Below are 23884 nucleotides of genomic sequence, written 5' to 3'. Positions count from 1 at the left end.
GAAATCGAGGTACAAAGTCTCAATATACTCAAACTGGTTCAAGGCGTATACAATCCAAATACAAAACATTCTATTCGAGAAATAGCACGAGTACAAGTCAAAAATCAAACAACTAGTCTATGCTAGACTTTACATATCTCGCACTTCGCTCGTACCCTTGAAAGGAAAACAAATGGAGTGGAATGAGCTAAAAGCCCAGTGAGGTTCCAAATAGCAAATTGACCATTATTTATAAGTACGAGTTTTCGATATAGCAAAGTAACGAGCATAAAGTGTTCATGAAGTGTTCATAAATGTGAACAGTAACACGTCAAGTGGCAATCTTAAAATGAGCAAATATAGAAGTTTTTTCAAAAGAAACAATAATCCAACAAACAATAAGTATTCCAAAGCATAAGGATACGGATGGCTCTCAGGAGCCAAATTCCCCTTTGCATTACCAGAAGCTTGATCACGTAGTAGTTGACACTCCGTCAACTTTCAAGTAAGTAACCAATCCAGTAGAACACCACTTAAACGACTCTCCGTCCACCGTTCAACCCCCAGCTGGGCCCAAAATCCTCAATAAACACGGGTGGTAATACTCGAGTATACCGATTAGTCGAGGAGATATCACTCCACTCGACAATACAAGAGACCCAGTTTGAGGACTTGCAAATTTCTTATATTTTTCTCAAATGCCTTTTATTTGGAATTATTTATTTATTAAAGCCCTACTACCCAATCGTTCCACAATAAGTGTAAATGAGCCTAGAAAGTAGGGTTTCACTTTTGATTTCAAGATTGGAGCAAAATTAGGGTTTTTGCGATTTTCGCCGGATGAATTTTCGGTACGGAAAAAGGATCAAATTTGGTGATTAAAAGTGACTTTTAAGTGAGAAATAATATGTGATTAGGAGCAATGATATGAGGTTAGTGAATAGGAAGTAAAAACCCTAGTACGTGTGTTTTTAAGAAAAACGGCGCGAACCGACGTGTACCGCGTACTACCGATTGAACCACCACTTGATCACCACTTTCTTGCCATACAAGTTTATCATTAATGGAGCAAAATATCTTCCCTCTCTTAGCCCTCCTATTGGCCGAAAATTAGAGGTTAGAAATGCAACAAGAGAGAGAAAAATTTGTGGTCAAGATTAGTCCAAGTGTTAGCCAAACTTGTGGCTAGAATTAATCCTTAGCTTTCCAACCTTCTTATAACACAAGCTTAGCTTAATTTCCTTCATTAATTCTGCATCTTGGCTGAAATAAGAGAGAGAGAGAGAGACAAAGAGAGTTCATCTCATTCTCCTTCATTTCTTCTCCAAATCTTGAAAAGTTTCTTCTATTCGCGCAAATCTACTCCGATTAAGTTGTTATCTAGCACAAAGACTACCTACCGGTGTAATTTTCTTGGGGAACAAAGGCCTTGAACACTTGTTTCTAGTCTCCTTGGAAAGGTATACATGCTGGAACCTTGACTCTCCGATTAAATTCACGATTAGTTGCTAAATATGTCACATATGGTTGAATTATTGAGGTATGTGGTGAAATAGAGGCTTGGGTCATGATTTTCCATTTTATTGGAATATTTTTCAGCTTTCCTATGATTTTTCTAGTGCTTAAAATTTGGGGCTTTGATGTTTAAAGTTTAATATGGGAAGTTAAGATGGTGAAGCAAGCCAAAAACAAAGAAGTTAGCAATTGATTATAAGAATTCCAGATTTCTGGAAATTTTTCCCCTTTTCTGTCCGGTTTTGTAGCTTCATGTTAGAGGCCGATTTGGCCTAGGGTAAAAACATGAAAGTTGTAGAGAATGGTATTTTGTAGGTTCCTATAAAATTTCAGCCTAATCGGAGCTATGTAGACTGTGAAAAGACGAAAATACCCTCGCTGATCTAGGTCACCTTCCAGAATTCCACGTGGACAGTTTAGTCTTGGTGGTTGTGTTTATTCACTATAATCCGTTCAGATTTAGTCTTTTGTTAAAACATTAAAGTTTTAGTACCCTGTCTTAGCTTTGTAACGCCGCCAAGAAAACCTTAAACGGACCTCGGTAGACTGAGATATGGTCACTTGAATGCAGTGCGGTGGATTAGCCGAATAGTTGAAACCAGGTTATGTGAGTTGGGAATGTGATCAGGTTACATTGAAAATTTGACTAAGTGATCTTCATGAACATTGTAGCCCTGTGTCTTAGCTTCGAAACGGTATAAGTTGCGACTCAATCCGACAAGCGTAGCCTGGGATATGTTATTTCCCCATCCACATGTCAAATCTGTCTTTTGCTAAATCGTATTTCTGCACTTGGTATTATTGTGATTCTTATTCTTATGATATTATAAGCCTATGGAACGGCTTTTGACTTGAATTGCTGATATGTGTGACTTTGGGATTTGGTTGAGGAAAAATAATGAAGCCTAAATGGCTGGAAAATTAGGTAAACACAAAGGGCATGCTGCCCAAATTTATGCTCGAGGACTAGAAAATTATACTTGCAACCTGAGTAAGGGTTAAGAGTGATTACCACGTGAGCCATCTAGGTTGTTTATGTTTTCTTTGCCACTTCGATTCAAATAGCGATTCTTAAAGTTTTACTAGTGAGTCTAAGTTTACAAATATTTTACCTATGCCCTTTGGTTTCAACGTACTCTTTTCACTACCAAAACCATAATTATACCTTGTACTAGTACGTATTCGACTTGTACTTGACTCACTTACATCTTTGATGGTTGAAGCATAATATGTTTATTTGATTATATTAGGATACCTTGGTGATTGAGGGTGTATTCGAAAGGAAACTGTGCACGTTATTGTGCGTAAATAGGTGAGTGTTCTATATACGTTTTGTTTCTATGACTATGTGGATTGTTGGATCTATGTGATTATTTGTGACTATTTGATTAAATGTTACTTGTTTTCTATGATTTTTTTAAAATGAACTTTTGCTTGGTGAGTGTGTACTTTATCGCACTCGACCTAAATAAATATGAAATTTTCGGTGATTAAATGTTGAAATACTAGTTGCGCATGAATGTAAGCCTTTTGGCTGAACTTGGCCCTTGCTCTTGTTACCGATCGACTCGAGCCAGAAGCGGACTCGGTCGGGCGATATGGTGACCTGGGTGAATTTGGTATACTCGAGTATTACCTTGTAGTCCGGCTACGTCCGGATGGGTGGAGTCCGGCCAATGTCCGGATGGGTGGAGTCCGGTCAACGTCCGGAAAAGGGGATGAACGAACAAAAGGATGAACGAGGGATTCTACTTACAAAAAATGTATTTTCAAACGATTGGAGGAATAAGGCGAAATGTCAGGGGAACGAACGAACAAACAAATAGCTCCTCGTGAGCCTGTATCCTTTTAATGAATGTATTATCATTGCTTTATATTGAACATGTTTTCTGGATTAAATGTTATTACATGACTAATGTTCCTTGTTTAATTACTTGTTTATATATATAGAACCTCACTGGGCTTTTTAGCTCATACCACGTCAATTGTTTTCCTTAGCAGGGGAAGGCGAGCAAGGACGAGCGTTCTGTATAGTCTAGTTGATCTAGTTCTTTGGCCTTGTAATGGTTCTCGCCCTAGTGGTTGGCATGGGCTGGTTGTATGAAGAATGAGAACCCTTGTATATTCGATGGTTGTACTTGAATGGTAAAAACTTTGAAGACTTCTGGTGTGTAGAAGTTTCTTATCTTTTACTTGAGCATCTATTGTCTATGGATGTATATACATGATTCGAGTTCCATAGTGAGTGAGTCCTGGCGAGAGCTGGGCAGGCGACCCGCTGAACCCTGGGGTACGCCCTAGGGGGAAGTGGGGCCGTCACAGGTTGTATCAGAGCTTAGGCTTTAGATCTCTGTAGTGTATCCTAGGCTAAAGTTTAGGATGCCGGATTGTGGGATTCGATTTAATTTGGAAATTAAGCGATTGAGGGATAAAACCTATAGCTGCTTCGCGTGGTCTTTGCGCGGAGTGACCCTGGACTAAGTGGTGAATAAGTATGAGGGACTAAGTGAAGCTATGAATTGCGAATATTATAGGCCTTAAATCCTTCTCATGGTATCTGAGAACCATAGATAGGTACGTCAGGTAGGAATTTCGATTGTAGATAGTTTACTCTTGGGACTGCAGCTCGAGATGTGAATTATCTTATTTCGGATTCTTGTGCCTGAGTACTCTAGAGTGGAGGTGCTGCTAAGTACTTGAAACTTGCATTTTGGGAACATGAACAGGCTTCGTCTGGCTAGAATGAGTATAAGAGGTCAATGGACATCTAGTTTGGATAGTAAGTGACATGAGAGACCGGACGGGGTTATTTAACTGAGACTGGGACGACTTCACCTTTTCCTTTTGATTTTCTTATATATATTGTTACTACATGACGTTAGTATACGTGTGTGTATATGGTTATCTGTTCAATTTGATATATATTTGTGTATTTGATCATCTGCCTCCTTGATATGGCGTGTTATGTGCGTATATGTTTATTTGTGTATTTGGAATGCTAGAATTTGTTACTTTAGTCAATTTACTGTGTTTATTAACTAAATTACCTTTTTGGGGGAAAAGAAAAGAAAAGAGAGAGGGAAAATATATATGGACGGGAGACGTAGTCGTGGACATGGAACTAGTCGTGGCCGTAGAGCTAGGCAAGCTCAAGAACTAAGAGGAGAAAGAGAAACAGTGGCCGAGCAAGAACATGGACCGAGGGTAGAGGCCGGAGATCAAATGGCGACGGCGATGCAACAAATGACAAACATTTTGGCAAGGTTGGTGGATCAACAAGGCCAAATGGCCGTGAACCAACCCCAGAACCCTGAAATCGGAGAAGATAAGGCTCTTGAGAGGTTTCAGAAGTTCACTCCTCCGAAATTCCTTGGAGAATCTGATCCGGATATAGCCGAACAATGGTTAGAGGCCATGGTTAATATTTTCACAGTCTTGAACTACACCGAGCAAAGACAAGTCAACTTTGCGGTGTTCCAATTTGAAGGACCGGCCCGAGCGTGGTGGAACGTTATTAAAGCAAAATGGGAAAGAGAACAGACCGTATGGACATGGGCAAATTTCATAAGGGAATTTGACGAGAAATACCTCCCTCCTTTAGTCCAAGAGAGGAGAGAGGAGGAGTTTATTGGGCTACGCCAGGGAACGCTAAGTGTGGCCGAATATGAAACGAAATTTACGAAACTATCCAAGTTTGCTTCTGAATTGGTGGCCACAGAGCGGCGAAGAGTAAGACGGTTCATACAGGGCTTAAATTTAGAAATCCAAGAAGCATTAGCGGCGGCACAAGTGAATACGTTTACGGAGGCCCTTGAGAAAGCTCAAAGAATCGAGACTGCAAAGGCACAGATCAAAGCCTCTCAGACCCGGAAAAGGAGTGCATCGGGTAATGTAGTGGAGGAATTAAGTGAAGCGATAGTCCCTTCCAAAGTGCGGAAAGTGAACTTTTTGTCCCACCCACCATGGACATTAGGGGCGGTAGGTGAAGGATCTACAAAAGGAAGCCATATCAGACCTGGAAAAAGTTTTCAAGAAAGCCAAAAGATGGCTTCTCACGTGGTCTGTGGATACTGTGGAAAGGCAAATCATGCCGAAAGCGATTGTTGGAGAAAAGGGCGGAAATGTTTAATCTGCGGAAGTGGCGATCATCAAGTTAGCAACTGTCCGAGGAGATAGTCACGTGAAAGCAATACTCAGCAACTGGATGGAGTTAAATCACAATTAAATGAAAGAGGGAAACGAACCAGTGCACTGGCAAAGGTTTACGCTTTAGACAACCGACAAGTTCCAGACTCGTCTGAGGCAAACGAAGGTAAAAATTTCGAGGACGAAATTTCTTAAGGGGGAGAGATTGTGAGGACTTGCAAATTTCTTATATTTTTCTCAAATGCCTTTTATTTGGAATTATTTATTTATTAAAGCCCTACTACCGAATCGTTCCACAATAAGTGTAAATGAGCCTAGAAAGTAGGGTTTCACTTTTGATTTCAAGATTGGAGCAAAATTAGGGTTTTTGCGATTTTCGCCGGATGAATTTTCGGTACGGAAAAAGGATCAAATTTGGTGATTAAAAGTGACTTTTAAGTGAGAAATAATATGTGATTAGGAGCAATGATATGAGGTTAGTGAATAGGAAGTAAAAACCCTAGTACGTGTGTTTTTAAGAAAAACGGCGCGAACCGACGTGTACCGCGTACTACCGATTGAACCACCACTTGATCACCACTTTCTTGCCATACAAGTTTATCATTAATGGAGCAAAATATCTTCCCCCTCTTAGCCCTCCTATTGGCCGAAAATTAGAGGTTAGAAATGCAACAAGAGAGAGAAAAATTTGTGGTCAAGATTAGTCCAAGTGTTAGCCAAACTTGTGGCTAGAATTAATCCTTAGCTTTCCAACCTTCTTATAACACAAGCTTAGCTTAATTTCCTTCATTAATTCTACATCTTGGCCGAAATAAGAGAGAGAGAGAGAGACAAAGAGAGTTCATCTCATTCTCCTTCATTTCTTCTCCAAATCTTGAAAAGTTTCTTCTATTCGCGCAAATCTACTCCGATTAAGTTGTTATCTAGCACAAAGGCTACCTACCGGTGTAATTTTCTTGAGGAACAAAGGCCTTGAACACTTGTTTCTAGTCTCCTTGGAAAGGTATACATGCTGGAACCTTGACTCTCCGATTAAATTCACGATTAGTTGCTAAATATGTCACATATGGTTGAATTATTGAGGTATGTGGTGAAATAGAGGCTTGGGTCATGATTTTCCATTTTATTGGAATATTTTTCAGCTTTCCTATGATTTTTATAGTGCTTAAAATTTGGGGCTTTGATGTTTAAAGTTTAATATGGGAAGTTAAGATGGTGAAGCAAGCCAAAAACAAAGAAGTTAGCAATTGATTATAAGAATTCCAGATTTCTGGAAATTTTTCCCCTTTTCTGTCCGGTTTTGTAGCTTCATGTTAGAGGCCGATTTGGCCTAGGGTCAAAACATGAAATTTGTATAGAATGGTATTTTGTAGGTTCCTATAAAATTTCAGCCTAATCGGAGCTATGTAGACTGTGAAAAGATTAAAATACCCTCGCTGATCTAGGTCACCTTCCAGAATTCCGCGTGGACAGTTTAGTCTTGTTGGTTGTGTTTATTCACTATAATCCGTTCAGATTTAGTCTTTTGTTAAAACATTAAAGTTTTAGTACCCTGTCTTAGCTTTGTAACGCCGCCAAGAAATCCTTAAACGGACCTCGGTAGACTGAGATATGGTCACTTGAATGCAGTGCGGTGGATTAGCCGAATAGTTGAAACCAGGTTATGTGAGTTGGGAATTTGATCAGGTTACATTGAAAATTTGACTAAGTGATCTTCATGAACATTGTAGCCCTGTGTCTTAGCTTCGAAACGGCATAAGTTGTGACTCAATCCGACAAGCGTAGCCTCGGATATGTTATTTCCCCATCCACATGTCAAATCTGTCTTTTGCTAAATCGTATTTCTGCACTTGTTATTATTGTGATTCTTATTCTTATGATATTATGAGCCTATGGAACGGCTTTTGACTTGAATTGCTGATATGTGTGACTTTGGGATTTGGTTGAGGAAAAATAATGAAGCCTAAATGGCTGGAAAATTAGGTAAACACAAAGGGCATGCTGCCCAAATTTATGCTCGAGGACTAGAAAATTATACTTGCAACCTGAGTAAGGGTTAAGAGTGATTACCACGTGAGCCATCTAGGTTGTTTATGTTTTCTTTGCCACTTCGAATCAAATAGCGATTCTTAAAGTTTTACTAGTGAGTCTAAGTTTACAAATATTTTACATATGCCCTTTGGTTTCAACGTACTCTTTTCACTACCAAAACCATAATTATACCTTGTACTAGTACGTATTCGACTTGTACTTGACTCACTTACATCTTTGATGGTTGAAGCATAATATGTTTATTTGATTATATTAGGATACCTTGGTGATTGAGGGTGTATTCGAAAGGAAACTGTGCACGTTATTGTGCGTAAATAGGTGAGTGTTCTATATACGTTTTGTTTCTATGACTATGTGGATTGTTGGATCTATGTGATTATTTGTGACTATTTGATTAAATGTTACTTGTTTTCTATGATTTTTTTAAAATGAACTTTTGCTAGGTGAGTGTGTACTTTATCGCACTCGACCTAAATAAATATGAAATTTTCGGTGATTAAATGTTGAAATACTAGTTGCGCATGAATGTAAGCCTTTTGGCTGAACTGGGCCCTTGCTCTTGTTACCGATCGACTCGAGCCAGAAGCGGACTCGGTCGGGCGATATGGTGACCTGGGTGAATTTGGTATACTTGAGTATTACCTTGTAGTCTGGCTACGTCCGGATGGGTGGAGTCCGGCCAATTGACCGAGGAATTTATCGGGAAAAGATGGGAATTGCTATTGTGAAGCATAACCATCCTTATAGACTGGTGGAGCAAGAAGGAATTCGAGACTTGTGTATATACTTAAATTCATATGCTTTACCCATTTCGAGAAACACGATAAAGGCTGATATTGAAAAGATGTACAAAAGAGAAAAAGAGAGAGTAAAGACAGAATTAAATTAAATTTCAAGTCGAATTTGCCTTACTGCAGACTTGTGGACATCTATTGCAACAGATGGGTATTTGGCATTGACGGCTCATTTCGTGGATGAAGATTGGATTTTACAAAAGAGGGTTCTAAATTTTCACCACATGCCACCACCACATGGTGGTCCAATATTAGCTGAAAAAGTCATAGATTTATTGAGAGATTGGGCTGTTGAAAAAAAATTTTTTACTATCACATTGGATAACGCATCTTACAATGATGGTATGGTGAATCTGTTGAAGCAGCATTTGAGGCTAAGAAATACACTATTTTGTGAGGGTGAATTTTTTCATGTAAGATGCAGTGCACATGTGCTAAATTTGATTGTCCAAGATGGTGTCAAAGTTATTTCCAAACCAGTCTCAAAGATCCGAGAGTGTGTAAAATATATTAGAGCTAGTGAATCTAGAAAGTTGAAATTTGCAGAGTGTATTGTTCAAGTTTCTTTGCCATGCAATAAGAGGGTGCATCAAGATGTCCCAACCAGGTGGAACTCTACATTTGTGATGATGGATAGTGCACTTGAATATAAGCTTGCCTTTCATCAGTTGCACGTGGTTGATCGCAACTTCAGCAGATTTTACCCAACTGAAGAAGAATGGCTTAAGGTGCAGAAATTTACAACACTGTTGAGGCATTTTTATGACCTGACCACCCTTTTTTCAGGGACTAACTATCCAACTGCAAATTTGTATTTTCATGGTGTCTGGAAAATTCAAAAAGTTATCATGGAAGAGGTCAATAATTTAGACATTGAAGTGAGTGATATGGCCAAGCAAATGAAACTGAAATTTGAGAAGTATTGGGAATGTTATAGCTTGGTTTTGAGTTTTGCCATCATTTTGGATCCGCGCTTTAAAATGGATTATGTGGTGTATGCTTTTAAGAAGCTATATCCTTTTGATTATGAAGAACGTGCTAATGAAGTTCGGGATAAATTTTATTTACTATTTAAGGAGTACGAGAATACTTTTGATGGTGATTTGCTAGATGGATCAATAGCAGGCTGCTCTGGTGGTGATTTGGGCAATGACAATGATGATTTTACTGAATTTGAGAGTCAACAACATGCAAACAAAAGGAATAAGTCACAAGTAGACTCTTATTTGGATGATACTCGACTCCTTTCAACTCAAGAATTGGATGTTCTCAATTTTTGGAAAGAAAACAAAAATCGATACCCTATTCTTTCTTTGATGGCACGGGATATTTTAAGTATTCCTATCACTACAGTGGCCTCGGAATCAGCTTTCAGTATTGGTGGTAGAATTGTGGGTAAATATCGTACTTCGCTCCTACCAGAAAATGTGGAGGTCTTGTTATGTACTAGGGACTAGTTATATGGAGTAACAGGTATGTTATACTTAACCTTTCAGTGCACATGATCTTGTATTTTACTTTTTTTGGTCACTTATTGAACTTTACTTTTGATTTCAGCTTCTGAAGATGAAGAAGATAAAGAAAGACTGAGTATTGACTTTGCACCTTTAGTTGCTAAACTTACTAACCTTCATATTTAGGTAAGCTGTATTCTCATGATCATGGGGATTGTTAGTAATGTAGTGAAAAGAATTTTATCTTTCTATCTATATGAAATTTAAGTAGCAAAAAATAGAACTTTGAATTTGGTTTTGGTTTTGGTTGCCAGGAATCTTCTCTATTTTGTGTTGAGCCAGCAGCAAACTTTTAGGTTGCTATCTTTTTACTATCAAGTGGATATTTGTACTATCACTGGCACTCCTTCAAGCTGCTTACTACAGGCGTTTGAAATGGTCGGTTTTGAAGTCACGTAAGCTGGTCCTCGATGTTGTCAACTAAACTTGGTTTATTCTTCTCCTTGATGTTTATCAGAGGATTCAAATCAGGGAATAATATTTGTTTCTTGCTACAATATGTGTCTCTCTGCCGTGTTAAGTTTGTTCAACCTGCTTGGTGGTAATTTGTACTAGCAGAGCAACCTGCAGTTATTATGCAAAATTGACACTGAAACTTTTGTAATGTAAGGGTACCTTTTTCTTCATTCACCAGTGAGCTAGAGGAGTTTTATCATTTATGCTATACAGTTGTACGAAACTTGAGAACCTGATGCTTGTTATTCGTATTTATTGAAAATTTGTCTTTATTTGTATGCTAAATGAAGTGATTGCTAGTCTTCATAAGGATTTTTAACTATTTTTGATGTTAAGTATTTTTGTTTTATTTATTTGTTGGTTTTATCTTATCGCTTTATTTCCTTGTAATTTATTAATTTGATCATTTTTTAGCATCATCAATTTATGACAAATTTTAGCTTCCTTTCTTACCTTTTCAAATGAAATTTTAAATTTATAAAAATAAAAATACTAGGGGTTCAAAGTTTTGGATTAATTTTTTTTGTTAACTTTCATATTATTTAGTCCAAATTTTTAGATTCTCAATGTTCAATTATTAAATAATATGTAATTTTGCAACATGGCACGTGGAAGGAAAAAAAATTGATAATTAGACTTCTTTGGCATAATAAGTAAATATTTAAAATTAATGATGGGTGTAAAATGGTATAAATTGATAATTTAGTTTACAAAATGAATTTATATGAGCTTGTAAAAAATTAGAATAAATGGGTTATAAATGGATGATTGGGTTACCCAACTCATTTTTTGACTTACCCATTTATGCCCATCTAATTAAATAGATATAAATGGGTTGACTCACTTATACCCATTACCCATTTTACCCAACTCAAACCCGCCCAAATCACCCATTTTGCCACCTCTAAGCACGCCTAAAACTCAATAAAACACAATAAGACTCGATTACAAGTCATAAACCAAATCCACATACTACCAAAAATAAGGCCCCATTAGAACGTATAAGTACCAAGGTAAGCTAGGGAAAGTCCGGAAATGAAAGTTAAGCCCTAAAACCCAAAAACAGATTTGACGTCATTTAGCGTATTAGACACAACCGGCGCTACGATTATCGGATGGATGTGTAATTTATACCGGTTTGATGCTAAGACAAAGGGCTACAATTTGATGAAAGTTACTCAGTCCAGTTTACAATGTATCTAGGTCAAATTTACCAAAACAACCCCAGATTTTCCAGTTCGAAGTTTACGGTGAAATTCAACTAGCAGTCCTGATTCATTCAATCATATCTCAGCACATACGACTCCAATTCAAGTGATTCCAAGACAGCTGACAGCTAAGATACCAGGTGATAAATGTTAAGAAGACTTCGACAACCAAATCAGTAGTATTCCTAGTCAAACTAACCAATTACCACAGCTGATTATCAGTTTCGGACAGAAACAGGGCAGCAGGGGTATTTCAGTCTTTTCATAGGTTACATTGCTCCGATTAGGTTGAAATTTTGCAGGCAACTACAAAGCATCATTCTCTACAATTTTCATGTTTTTACCTAAGGCTAATTCGGCCTCTAACTAGGTCAAACAGAGAAAAATTGAAACCCTAATCTGGAATTTTCCGCACAGCGTGGAAATTTTCTGCAATTTGCTACAATTTACGCACTATAGCTTCATTCTAAACTATCCCAAGCCATAATCCATGTCCACACACTATCAAACACATATAAAACAGAAAAATCAAGATTAAATATAAAATTCACCAAACTCAACTAAAAGTCATGAAATATTTCACAAAATCACACTTATAACCACCACAAGTCATTAATTTGACATTATCAAGACCAAAGAAAGAATTCCCTAGCTACTCACCTTGAAATGCAAGAAAGGAAGCAACTACACACCACTTTCTTCCAAACCACTTCACCAACAACCTTACTACTACTAAGAGAAGGATTTTTATGGAGAACTTTCAAGCTTAATCGGTTGGATTGCAAGCTTGAGCAAGATTTGAGATGAAGAAAGTTGAAGATTTTTTTTCTTTTCACCCAAGAGTAGTTCGGCCAAGAGGGAAAGAAATGAAGATGATTTTTTGGCCAATTTTGATTAAATGGTAAAGTTATGAATAGTGGTCAAACTTAAGATTCCATCACAAGGTGACACTTGTCACCCTTATTAATGCATAATTATCTTTTTGTCTCTCCATCTCTCATCCATTTGGTAACCTCTAATTATCTCTTAACACCTAGTAAATTAAACCCTGTATGCAAAACTTAACCTAATTGGCCGAATTTTATCGAACTTACCGCACTAGTGGATCCCACGTCCGGTATATACTCTTAAAACCTCTTGAACCAACTTATACTAGAAAAATAATTTAAAAACCCTATTTACTCATAAAAATTATTTAAAAAATTTTCCTACTAAAGAAAATGCATAAAAGATGTGCAAATAAATAAAATAAAGCCTAGAAAGTAAGAAATTTACGGGTTTTCACATAACCACCTGAGTGACTTCCTTTAGGGGCCGCTTCAAAGCCTTGCAGCGTAGTCTAATTTCATTTCCTACCTCTAGATGTACTCAGAAGTAAAATATTGGGAGTTTATGAAGGAAAGCACTTGTTTTATTAATATAAAGGCTATAAGTACAAGGTAAATAGATGGTACACTCTCTCTTCTTTTTAGTATTCATGAGAGATATTCAAAGATCATTAAGAAAAATTACTATGGCTATTCTAGGTGGAGTGAAGGATTACATGAGGTCAGCTAAGTATCGATTGCCTTCTTCTACTTTTGGTCCTTTTATTTATAGAGCTTTTGCACTTCAACTTTGACTTTAAGTGGTTTTACTCATGGACTTCTTTCAATTATGTGAACTTGAATTTTTATTTTGGATTTCGGAGATGCTTCATGACGTAACTGCTTACATCTATTCCATGCTCTGACAGCTGGATGAGGCGTCCTTTTCTTTTTTGTTGCAATCGGGGTTGGCTTTGTGTTCATTCAGCAAAGAGTCGTTCTTGCCTTTTGGCTTGATTTAATTCGGCAACTCTTAAGTAATTTAATTTTCCAATTTAGATAATTTAATGCAGCTTCTGGAGTCTTTCCAGCATAAGTGGTCATTATCGACGAAAAGGCCCCATCTCTGCCATAGGTTTAGAACCCTTGCTTGGGAGTAATTTCAAGGTTTTGTAGTACACTCCTCATCCCAAAGGCTCTCCGATATGTGCTTTGTCTTCAGAAAAGCATTCATATTCTTTTTGTGAAGACCCGAAAATTATTTTACTTTATTTTATTTTATTTCTTTGAATACATTTTCTTTACTTTACGTTATTGCCTTAATTTCCTAGATACTTTTACAAGTGATTCAAGTTTTTAAAGTATTTTTCTTTTTAAGTTAGTACATGTTAAGTTCGTAGTGCATTATGGAAGTAGGACCCACTGCTGAGGTGTGTGCGATAAATTTTTGAAGATTAAGAGGAGTTTTGTGCAAAGGGATATTATTTTATAAAGTGTTATGGGATAATTGTAGGTTGGCTAGATATTTTAGCATTTGGACAACCATTAGACGAGGATTAACCATTGGAAGACACTTGTCATCAAAGCCATGGAGTTTTGACTTTGACTAAGACCTTTCTTAGCCTTTAATAAAAACAAAAATTGACCCAAATATCCTTCATTTTTCCCTTCTTTGGCCAGCCACTTTGTGACGGCCCCACCTCCCCCTTGTGAGAACCCGAAAATTTTCTTATTTTCTAGACATTATTTTATTTATTTGCAAACATTTTCTATATTTTCTTTATTATGAAAATTTTCTAGATAATTTTTATGAGTAAAAATAGTTTTTAAATTATTTTCTTAGTATAAGATAGTTCATGAGACAATAGTAGTATATATTGGATGTGGGACCCGCTAGTGCGTTAAGTGCGATAAATTCGATCAATTAGGTTAAATTTTGCATAAAGGGATTAAATTACAAGGTGTTAAGAGATAATTAGAGGTTACTTAGATGGATTAACCTTGGAGAGACAAGAAGATAGGTTTGAACTTAAAAGGTGCTAGGTGTCGCGACATGGTTGGATGTTGGACTTTGACCACTATTCCCCAACTTTACTAAAACATTAATTTTGACCCAAAATCATCTTCAGTCTTGCTCCTCCTTGGCCGAGCTTCATAGAGAGAAAAGGAGAGAAAACCTTCAACTTATTTCCTCCATTCTTGCTCATATCTTGTAATCCAACCACTAGAATCAAATTACTCCATAAAAAATCCTTTGCTAGGTAGGATTAAAGAAAGTGGTGGAGTGGTTTTAGAAGAGGAGGTTCTAAGGTGCTATCTTTCTTGAGTTTATAAGGTGAGTTGCTAAGAAATTTCCTCTTTGTTCTTAATAAGGGTAGATTAGTGGTTTTATTGGCTAAATATGCTATTTTGTGGAAGATTTCATGATTTTAAGTAGAGTTTGATAAATTTCTGATTTATTAGTGATTTTTCTGATTTTATATAATAATTGTTGGTTGGTCATGGAATGATAGCTTGATATGGTGTAAAATGGAGCCTTTGTATGTTAATTGTGGCTGTTACGGAAAATTTTAGATTTGTGCGGAAAATTTCAGTTTTAGGGTTTCAAAATTTGGGGCTTTTCTAGAGTTGTTGTGGAACTCTTGATTGGCTAAGATTGAAGGGTATTGTAACCCTAATAAGGTGTGTTGGATTGCTTATGAATTGTAGTTGTAGTTTTGGTTGTGTTGGATGAATTTAAATGGTTGTTTGTAGGATGGAAAATATGAAATTTTAGGGGAAATGCTGTCCAAATTTTAAGTCTATGTGATTTCTTGGTTTGGCTTGCTTTGAGTGGAAATGAGTGACTTTGGGGGTTGTCTAAACCTTTGGCACCAAGTGTTTCTTATTTTCACTTCCAAGTTCTTTTTGGCCTTGCATTAGTAGTTTATTGATTAGGTTTACGACTCGTGCCCGAGTCTCAATTGTGTTTTCTTGATTGTTATAGGGCGTGCCGATGATCTGAGGCATACATCGGGCGAAAACTTGTGAAATTTCTTTGTTTGAAGTGGTGAGTGTACTACTCACATGATTGTTATTTCATGGCTTTATTGTACTTGAAATCTATGACCGGACTGCTTGTGATTACTGTTTATGCTAGATGAGACGAGGGTGTATTTTATCACTCTCGTACTCTATGGCTTATTTGACCGTTCACTGTATCACTTGGAATTCTCTTAATTGTACTTGAACTGATGTCGTTTGGACGTGTATCCAACGACCTTTACTGTTAACTTTGAGCTCAACCTCATTGGTAGTCATTTGAATCGAGCCAGCAAGGGTTTGGTCGCGAAAAATTGACAAGCCATGGAGACTGTTTTTGGGAATCTTTGGGTATGAGACTCTTGATTCCGGTATACTCGAGTATTACTAATTCTATTCTGCTTGGTGTTCGGGCCCGGTAAGGGGTATGTGTGGTGGACGGAAATCGGAGTAAAGTGGAATCTACGGTTATGGTTACTCTATATACATTGACGAGGAGTCAATCAGGTGAGATCAAGTACGGCAAAAGAGGAAAAGGGCTCTTGAGAGTTGTCCGTATCCTTTTACTCTCTATTGTTGTGCGGTGTTGGTTTTGCTCACTTGATGAACGTATTTGAATTGAGTATCATTGTGTTTATGTGATCCTTCAATGCTTGAGTGATGGTACCTCATTGGGCGAAAGCTCACTCCATTAATTTTTTTTTCCTTACAGGGAACAATCTTTTGGATCTATGATATTCTGAAGAATGAGTTGATCTAGTATAGATATTCTTTTGTATTGCTCCTTGATAGTTGGAAAACCCTAAATGTATTTTGATCCGAACGTTTCCCTTTTGGATTTGTAAATGTACAAACATGTGTATATAAAAGTGCTAATCATGTTCATGTGTTATTTTGCTTGGAAATGTTTTTTTCCCTAGGGTTATATGAAGTTAATTGTTCTTTGATTGGGTTTCTGATAGATTAGAAATTTGAACGAAGAAGAAAAAAAGTTTGGCGGGAAATTTTGCAGGAGAATCCGGCCGCATATCCGGCCAGTTCTTCGCCGGATAGCCGGTCAGATTGACAGGGGATTTTGAAATCCGTTTGAGTTGGCTACTGCCTCCAATCCTGCTAGAATCCAGCCGGATTGTGACGTGGCAGTCACTATTCACCTTCAGTTTCGATTTTCATTTTTCCGTTTCATGGTTGTTGAATCGTTTAAGCGCGCTAATATATTTTTGAACATTTTAGTTTGTGTATAACCGTCTTAGTAGTCCTGACGAGAGTTGGGCAGGCAGTTCACTAACCCCTTTGGTACGCCTTAGGGGAAAGTAGGGCTGTCACGCGTACCCTAGGGTTTAGTGAGTCACCTGCCCAACTCTCGCCAGGACTCATTCACGCTTAATTTGAGAAAAGAACTTACAACCATAGAAAAGAAATAAAACAACGATTTCAAACTTAGCATATACACTGATGCTCAAATCCAACTACAAGTCTTATACATGCCCAAATACATTAAAATGTTTACAATCCAAGTACAATCAACCCCTAGTCGGGTGCTAGTGCGAGAATAATTGTAAAATTCAAAAAAACTAGACCACACTAGTTTGTACAAGTCTCACGCCTCGCTCATACCCCTGTAAGGAAAGCAAATGGCGTGGAATGAGTTAAAAGTCCAGTGAGGTTCCAAATAACAAGTTGACCATTATTTAAAAGTACAAGTATCAATGTAGAAAAATAGCGAGCATAACAAGTTCATAAAAGTGAGCAATAGCACTTCAAATAGCAAATCTCAAAATGGGCGAGTGTAAAAGTTTTTCAAAAGAAACACTAACCCAATGAGTAATGATCATGTCAAAATATAAGGATACGGATGGCTCTCAAGAGCCAAGTTTCTGTTGCTTCACCAGAGCTTGATCAAGTAGTAGTTGACACTCTATCAACTTTCAAGTAAAGGAATCAGTCCAGTAGAGCACCACTTAGCTACAATCTCCGTCCACCAACCAAACCCCCTACTGGGCCCGAAATCCTCAATAAACACTGGTGGTAATACTCGATTATACCGATTAGTCAAGGAGATAGCACTCCACTCGACAAAACTAATGACCCAGGGTTCGTTAGTGAATCGACCAAGCCCTTATCAGCTCGGCTCGACCAACTAGCCATAGGATTTCTGGAATTTCAGACAAGATACAACTCATATGAATGTATATCAATTCAATTGAAATCATTGAACAAGAATATATCACATTAGGGCAAGTGCGATAAAGTACATTCTTACCCTCTATCAATCCACTCATATATCATGTAATCACATTGGTCAAGTATTAAACACAAATGTCCAGTTCAATCAGGTATTTGGAAGCACTCACCAAAGATATAGTGCCCTTACGGGTCACGGTCAGGTATTACTCCTTGTTGGGAGTCCAAATCTGCGATAAAACATCGTTGACGAGTTTTGAAAATCAACTAAGGTTCAAAACTTAAACATTTCGTTTAACAAGAATCAAACAATTGAAACTCATTTAGAGAATATTCGTAAAACTCTTGCTCGCTTTTCAAACTGTAAAACTTTGAAACAATTATACTTTGAAATACCATTTGAGTTGAAGAAACGAGGAAAATGTATTTCTATTAGTCGTAAATTTCATTTTTCCAACGGTACAAGTTTCGGCCGAATTCTAACTTATATACCTTTATGAAAGAAGAATTGAATATCCTAAACGATTCAAGTGATATTCATTCTCAAATCCTTACTCAAGTCGCACTTACATCTACCTAGCCCTCGAGTGCAAATTTGGGCAGCACGCCCTTTGTGTTTACTTATTTTTCAGCCATTTATGGCTTCATTATTTTTCAGCCATTTATGGCTTCATTATTTTTCTCAATTCAGCCCCAAAATCATACACAAATAATCTAACCACAATAGCCTTTCAATAGGCTCAATGTCATTCAATTACAAAATAATGCTAGAAAATGGACCGGAACTAATGTTTAAGACAATTAACAAAATCACAGGTTTGACGTCTCTTAGCATTTTGGTCACCATTGAAGCTACACTTATCGGATTGGGGTTCACCTTATACTATTTTGAAGCTAAGACAAAGGGTTACAACTTTCCTGAAGACAACTTAATCCTGTTCTGTGAGGACCCGAAATTTGCATATTTTATTTTATTTTTCTGGCTTAATTAATTATTTTCTCACCCGTTTTCTCTGAATAATTTATTTCAATTATTTTAAACTTATTTACATGGAATAATGTCTCAATTATATTTTTAACATGTCTCGTTAGTAAAATTAATTTTAGGGAAGCTCGTTTAGCGAGAATAGTGAATTCGCGTTTGGAGGTGATAATCAAATCGAGGATACAATAAACTTGGAAAATTAGAGACTTGTACATTAGTCTTCAAATAGGTATTTTTATGTTTAAGTATTCAATTATTAGTTAGTGATACTATCATTATAAGAATTCCTTGAAAATTCCACTTTATCGCGCACAAATCGGAAATACGGGTTTTTACGCGCGCGATTAATTGAGGGACTTTAGACCTTTATTTTGGGACTATTAAGAGTGAATAATAGTAATAATATGATTGAAAGTGTATTAGAGGTATGGTGCACTAGTGAAACAAACTCGAAAGGAATCAATCACGAAACGCGCGCGTACGCGCGGGAGAGACAGTTTTGAACCTATTTAGAGCCACACATTTTAGCTTCTCTTGGAAGCTTCATTTCAGCCACAACCTCTCTCTCTCTTCACTCAAACAGCCGGCCATCCATAGGAGGGGAAGAACCAAATTTCTTCATCAAATCTTGCTTCAATCCTTCACCAAATCACCTCAAACTTCAAACACAGTTTGCTAAGCACTTGGTGATCATCTTAAGCTACAAAAGAGCTTGCTTTGCACGGGTTTTCTTGGGCTAAGGAGGACCAAAAATTCTGCCTTGAAACATCTATCAAAGTAAGTGACGATCAAACCTTCAAATCTTGATTTATGGAAGTAATATAGGGCACTTATGAGTTCATAATTTCTTATGGGTAGCTTAAATTGTTGGCAAATTGGTGAGTGGGCACTATGAACTCCCACTATGGCTTGATGGACTGATTTTGTTAGTTTTGATATTAATAATGCTAGATTAGTGCTTAAATTAGTAGAAATGTGTGATATTATGGATGAAAGCTCAAAGGAAGTGAAGGGGAGAATTTTTTCATTTCTGCCCCTGTACATGCCGTGGCTCTTAGAGCATATTTTTGTGGTTCTAATGACTTGTTTCTGATGTATATGTGTAATATAGGTTGTGTACAAAGATTCATAAAAACATTTAGTGATTTGGATGGCCAAATGGGGTGATTTCGGAAGTCTAGCAAAACTGGAAAGTTTCCCGTAACTGCTCTGGGACTGATTTTCAAACGGCTATAACTTTTTGCTCCGATGTCGAAATCGAGTGCCGTTTGTGGCACTGGAAACTAGACATTCCCAGATTTCCAAAGGTATAAAATGCATGTTCTGATTCCACTTGAGTATTTCATACCAATCATTTGAACATGACTGTCCTGTTTCGCGTCTACACTGGGAGCTCTGTTTTGAGCAGCGAATTGATGCTCAAATATGAGCTAGCTGTGGACAGATTTTGAAAATGATTTCTTCTAAGAAATTATATCTTTATGAATCTAGTTTTCAATTCCACTTATCACGCTCAATTCCAAGTTGAATTGATTGAGTTGTGGCCGAAATCCGAAACTGACTCAATGATTTGAAACCCTCTTTTGGCTAGTTGGATGCCTAAATTTTGATTGGGACTTGTTGTTTCGAAATTCTTGGTGTTAACCGCCTACCAAATGTATCTTTGATGTTTCTTAGACATTTTCTACACAAATGGACCATGTTTGAGACATTTTGTTGGCCAAACGTTTTGAAAACGGAAAACGGAACACCAAGGTAGTTTTGTCTTGGGAGTTCTTGGAGTTTTAATGATTTTGTTAACTGACTTCCTGTATGTATTTTTCTATTCAATTTGACACAGGAATAGCCCTTATATGGTAGTACAATCATGCCAAATTTGGTGCTATTCTGAGTCCATTTCGAAGCTCAAACAAAGTCCCGAAGTACGTGATTTAAACCTGGGATTTGCTTAACAATTTCACTTTTGCAGCAACTTTGAGCTACAATATCTTGGTGCTCAAAATCCCAATTCATGTTCCACTTGTTGATTTCAAAACTTTGATTTTAATTCTATTTGAGTACCAAATTCCAGAGGATAGTTCGCATTGTACGAATTTTGCCGAATTTTCAAACTTTGCTGAAAATCAACCCAAATCTGTCTTGGCATTTCAAAACAGCCACTTTGAGTCAAATTTTGAATGCCTTCCAATTGGAATCATGGAAAAATGTTTTCTTGGAACTTTTAGTACTTTGAATGTAGTTTCCAACGGTGCTAAATTTTCCAATTTTGGACTTGTAGAGAGTGAGTTATGGCCTGATTTTGAAAATGTGATAAAGCTGGAAATCTGGAAAAATCCCTTCCTTCATGCTGGCCGATAGGTTTAGCTTGATGTGGGAGGTTTTGTTTCAAAATTCTTGATGTCCATTGTTTACCAAGTACTTATCAAATGTTTCTACAACACTGGTTTCACAAATGAACCAAACTGGACTGATTTCATGATACAAAGTGTTTGAAAAGGAAAGAGAAGCTTGAGTTGGCAGATTTGCTTTGAAAATTTGACAAACTTCAGTCATGTTGTTAACTGCCTTTCCGTGGGATTTTTTGCATGAAACTTGGTAGAAATGTTGTTCACACATGGAAGACATAGTGTATCAAGTTTGGTGTATTTCCAATGCCAAATCGATGGCCAAAGGATACTTCAAAGATAGCCTGTCAAACCTGGAAAATGACAGAACAGTTTATAAATTGCGACCAACATTGAGCTGCTATATTTTGACACTCAAAACTCTGATTTCAGTTCTGTTTATTCTGTTTTAAAACTTGATTGGAAATCTAATTGAGGTACAAATTTCGGAGGCCAGTTCACTTCTTGTGAATTTTGCCGAATTTCCAAACTTTGCCGAAAAACATGACTAAAACTGTCTTGCTTGTTCAGATCAGCCTCTTTGAGCTGAAAAATGATTGACGTCCGAATAAAATCTTAGAAAAGTTCTTCTAGGAATTTTTAGTACTTTGAAACAAGATTCCAATGGTATAAGATTTTCCATTTTTCGACCTACTGAGTGCAAGATATGATTTTTCTAACTTTGACACACAATGCCGAAATTTGCCGATTTCTTAGAAAATGAAATTTTGGAAACTTGACTTCTTATCTTGATATTCATCTATCGTTTTGAACCCGATTTCATAGAGGATATGAGTTTCCTCAGTAACTTTAAAATCCACACTTTTGAATCTTAACTTTCGATAAAATAAAACCCTTATGAAGACATTAACTTGAATTCTAAAGCAAGTATACATTCTTTCTTGTTTGATAAGGAATTTGTGAACTTGTGAGGGTGATTATTGGTCACTTTTCTTCAGGCAATCAAGAAGGTCTCGAAGAGAATCCCGAAGTGGATCATTGACAACTTTCTTTATTCACTTATTTTGGTTGGTGAGTGTTCCATATAGGAGTAGGTAATTTGAATAGTTTATGACATGATTATGCCATGGTCATTACGTGTTAAGTGTTTACTGTACTCGGTCTCATTTAAGTAAGGTGTGCTCGAATTGCCCGACATGAAATATTTGAAATGCATATTTACATGAAGTGTACTCGAATTATTTGAAGTGAATTGCTTGAAGGGATTTGTTAAGTGAAATGTTTCAATGATTGATTATGCTATGGCTTCATAAGTCAATTGGAGTGAATCTCCTCGACTCTTAAGTGATAAATGTGAGAAATGGCCAATGGCGGCCTATTAAAATGGCAAATATCTGCCAATTAACCATAATTACTTACCGTAAACTGTTAACCATTAACTGTTAACCGTAATTACTTACCGTTTACCAACCTACTTGATTACCTACTTACATGAGTACCTGCTTACTTGATTACCTGACTACTTAATTACTTGATTACCGTAAATTATATGTTCATATGAAATTAACGCATATTGTTTACGTGTTAAATGTTATTAATAATTGCTCATATGAAATTATCCACCATGTTACGGTGAGTGTGTACTTTATCTCACTCGACCTACTAAAATGATAAATTTTGACCGTTCACCGATTTATTTGATTACTTGTGCATGTTGTAAGCTCTAAGCTGAATTGAGCCCTGCCCTTGGTTACTAATTTGCTCGAGCCAGGACTGGGCTTGGTCGGGTAGGTTGGAACCTTGGGACACCGTTTCGGTATACTCGAGTACTACCACTGGAGGGATAAGGTGATGGCCAGACAAACCGAGGGGTTCCGAAGTTATAAGGTGCAGTTGACCGAAATGGTTGCACTGGAACACCGTATCCTTCAATGTGTGTTTATTTTGCATAATGATAACTGTTTCATGTTAATGTGCGAATATATAACCTTGAACCATATATGTGCCATGCTCAAATTACTTGGCTTATTAGACCTGCTAGAGTGTTTTGGAACCTCACTGGGTTGTGTAACTCATCCCACGTTTTTGTTTTCCTTAACGGGGTTCGAGACCAAGAGTGCTCGTGAATAGTATTAGATTGTTTTCTTTTGAAGAATTTAAGTTGTATTATAACGGATGGCTATAATACATATTCCGTTGGATTGTATTTAAGGTTGAAAGCTAACTAATTGTAAGTGTGAGATATTTTGGAGTACTTTAATTATGTATTGAAATTATTTGAAGTATTCCAAACTTTTGAATTGTGGATTGTAGTGAGTCCCAGCGAGAGTTGGGCTGACGTCCCGTGGATACCCTTTGGTTTGCCTTAGGGAGAAGTGGGGGCGTCACAGTTGGTATCAGAGCTTAGGCTTCAGATCTTTGTAGTGTATCCTAGGTTTAAAAGTTTAGGATGCCGGACTGTGGGACTTGTTTGAAAGTTAAGTGACTATTTGTAGGAATGAAAATCAGAGCCACTTCACGTGGTCTCTACATGGGGTAAGTTTGGGTCAAGTGGTGGTATGGTCCTTACTATGTGAATGAGTAAAGGCTTAAGTGCTCTTCTAGAAACGTGAGCTGTAAATCATGAATGTGATAGGTATGAACCCTTTATCTTGATATTTGGGGAAAAGTTAGATATGTATGTGAGATAAGAATCTCAAATGTGGTGATTTACATTTGGGAGCGTACAGCCTGAGTTGTGAATTATCTTATTTCGGATTCTTGTACCCAAGTACTTAAGAGTTGAGAGCAATCCTAAGGACTTGAGATCTCCATTTATGGGAAATAAGAACGAATCAATATTTCACGTGAATAGTTATGGGGAACCAATAATCATTTGG

At 37.1% G+C, this 23884-nt stretch overlaps 1 protein-coding gene across 1 annotated transcript; it reads left to right on the top strand.

Annotated features, from left to right (window-relative positions):
- Nucleotides 1-8401: 8401 nt before the first annotated feature.
- LOC140015876 (zinc finger BED domain-containing protein RICESLEEPER 2-like) lies at nt 8402-9943 on the top strand. Its single transcript, XM_072068704.1, has 2 exons — nt 8402-8471; nt 8610-9943. The coding sequence occupies exons 1-2, from the start codon at nt 8402-8404 to the stop codon at nt 9941-9943; spliced, it is 1404 nt and encodes a 467-aa protein (XP_071924805.1).
- The last annotated feature ends 13941 nt before the right edge of the window (nt 9944-23884 follow it).

This window comes from Coffea arabica, chromosome 10c (genome assembly GCF_036785885.1).
Source record: "Coffea arabica cultivar ET-39 chromosome 10c, Coffea Arabica ET-39 HiFi, whole genome shotgun sequence".
NCBI classification, from domain to species: domain Eukaryota; kingdom Viridiplantae; phylum Streptophyta; class Magnoliopsida; order Gentianales; family Rubiaceae; genus Coffea; species Coffea arabica.
This window is presented reverse-complemented; position numbering and strand designations above follow the sequence as displayed.

What these genes read in the sequence shown, in the direction of transcription:
- LOC140015876 (XM_072068704.1), top strand. Translation starts at nt 8,402, where the DNA reads ATGGGAATTGCTATTGTGAAGCATAACCATCCTTATAGACTGGTGGAG. An exon ending in AGAAGGAATTCGAGACTTGT is followed by an intron (nt 8,472 to 8,609) that starts GTATATACTTAA and finishes GCCTTACTGCAG; the next exon opens with ACTTGTGGACATCTATTGCA.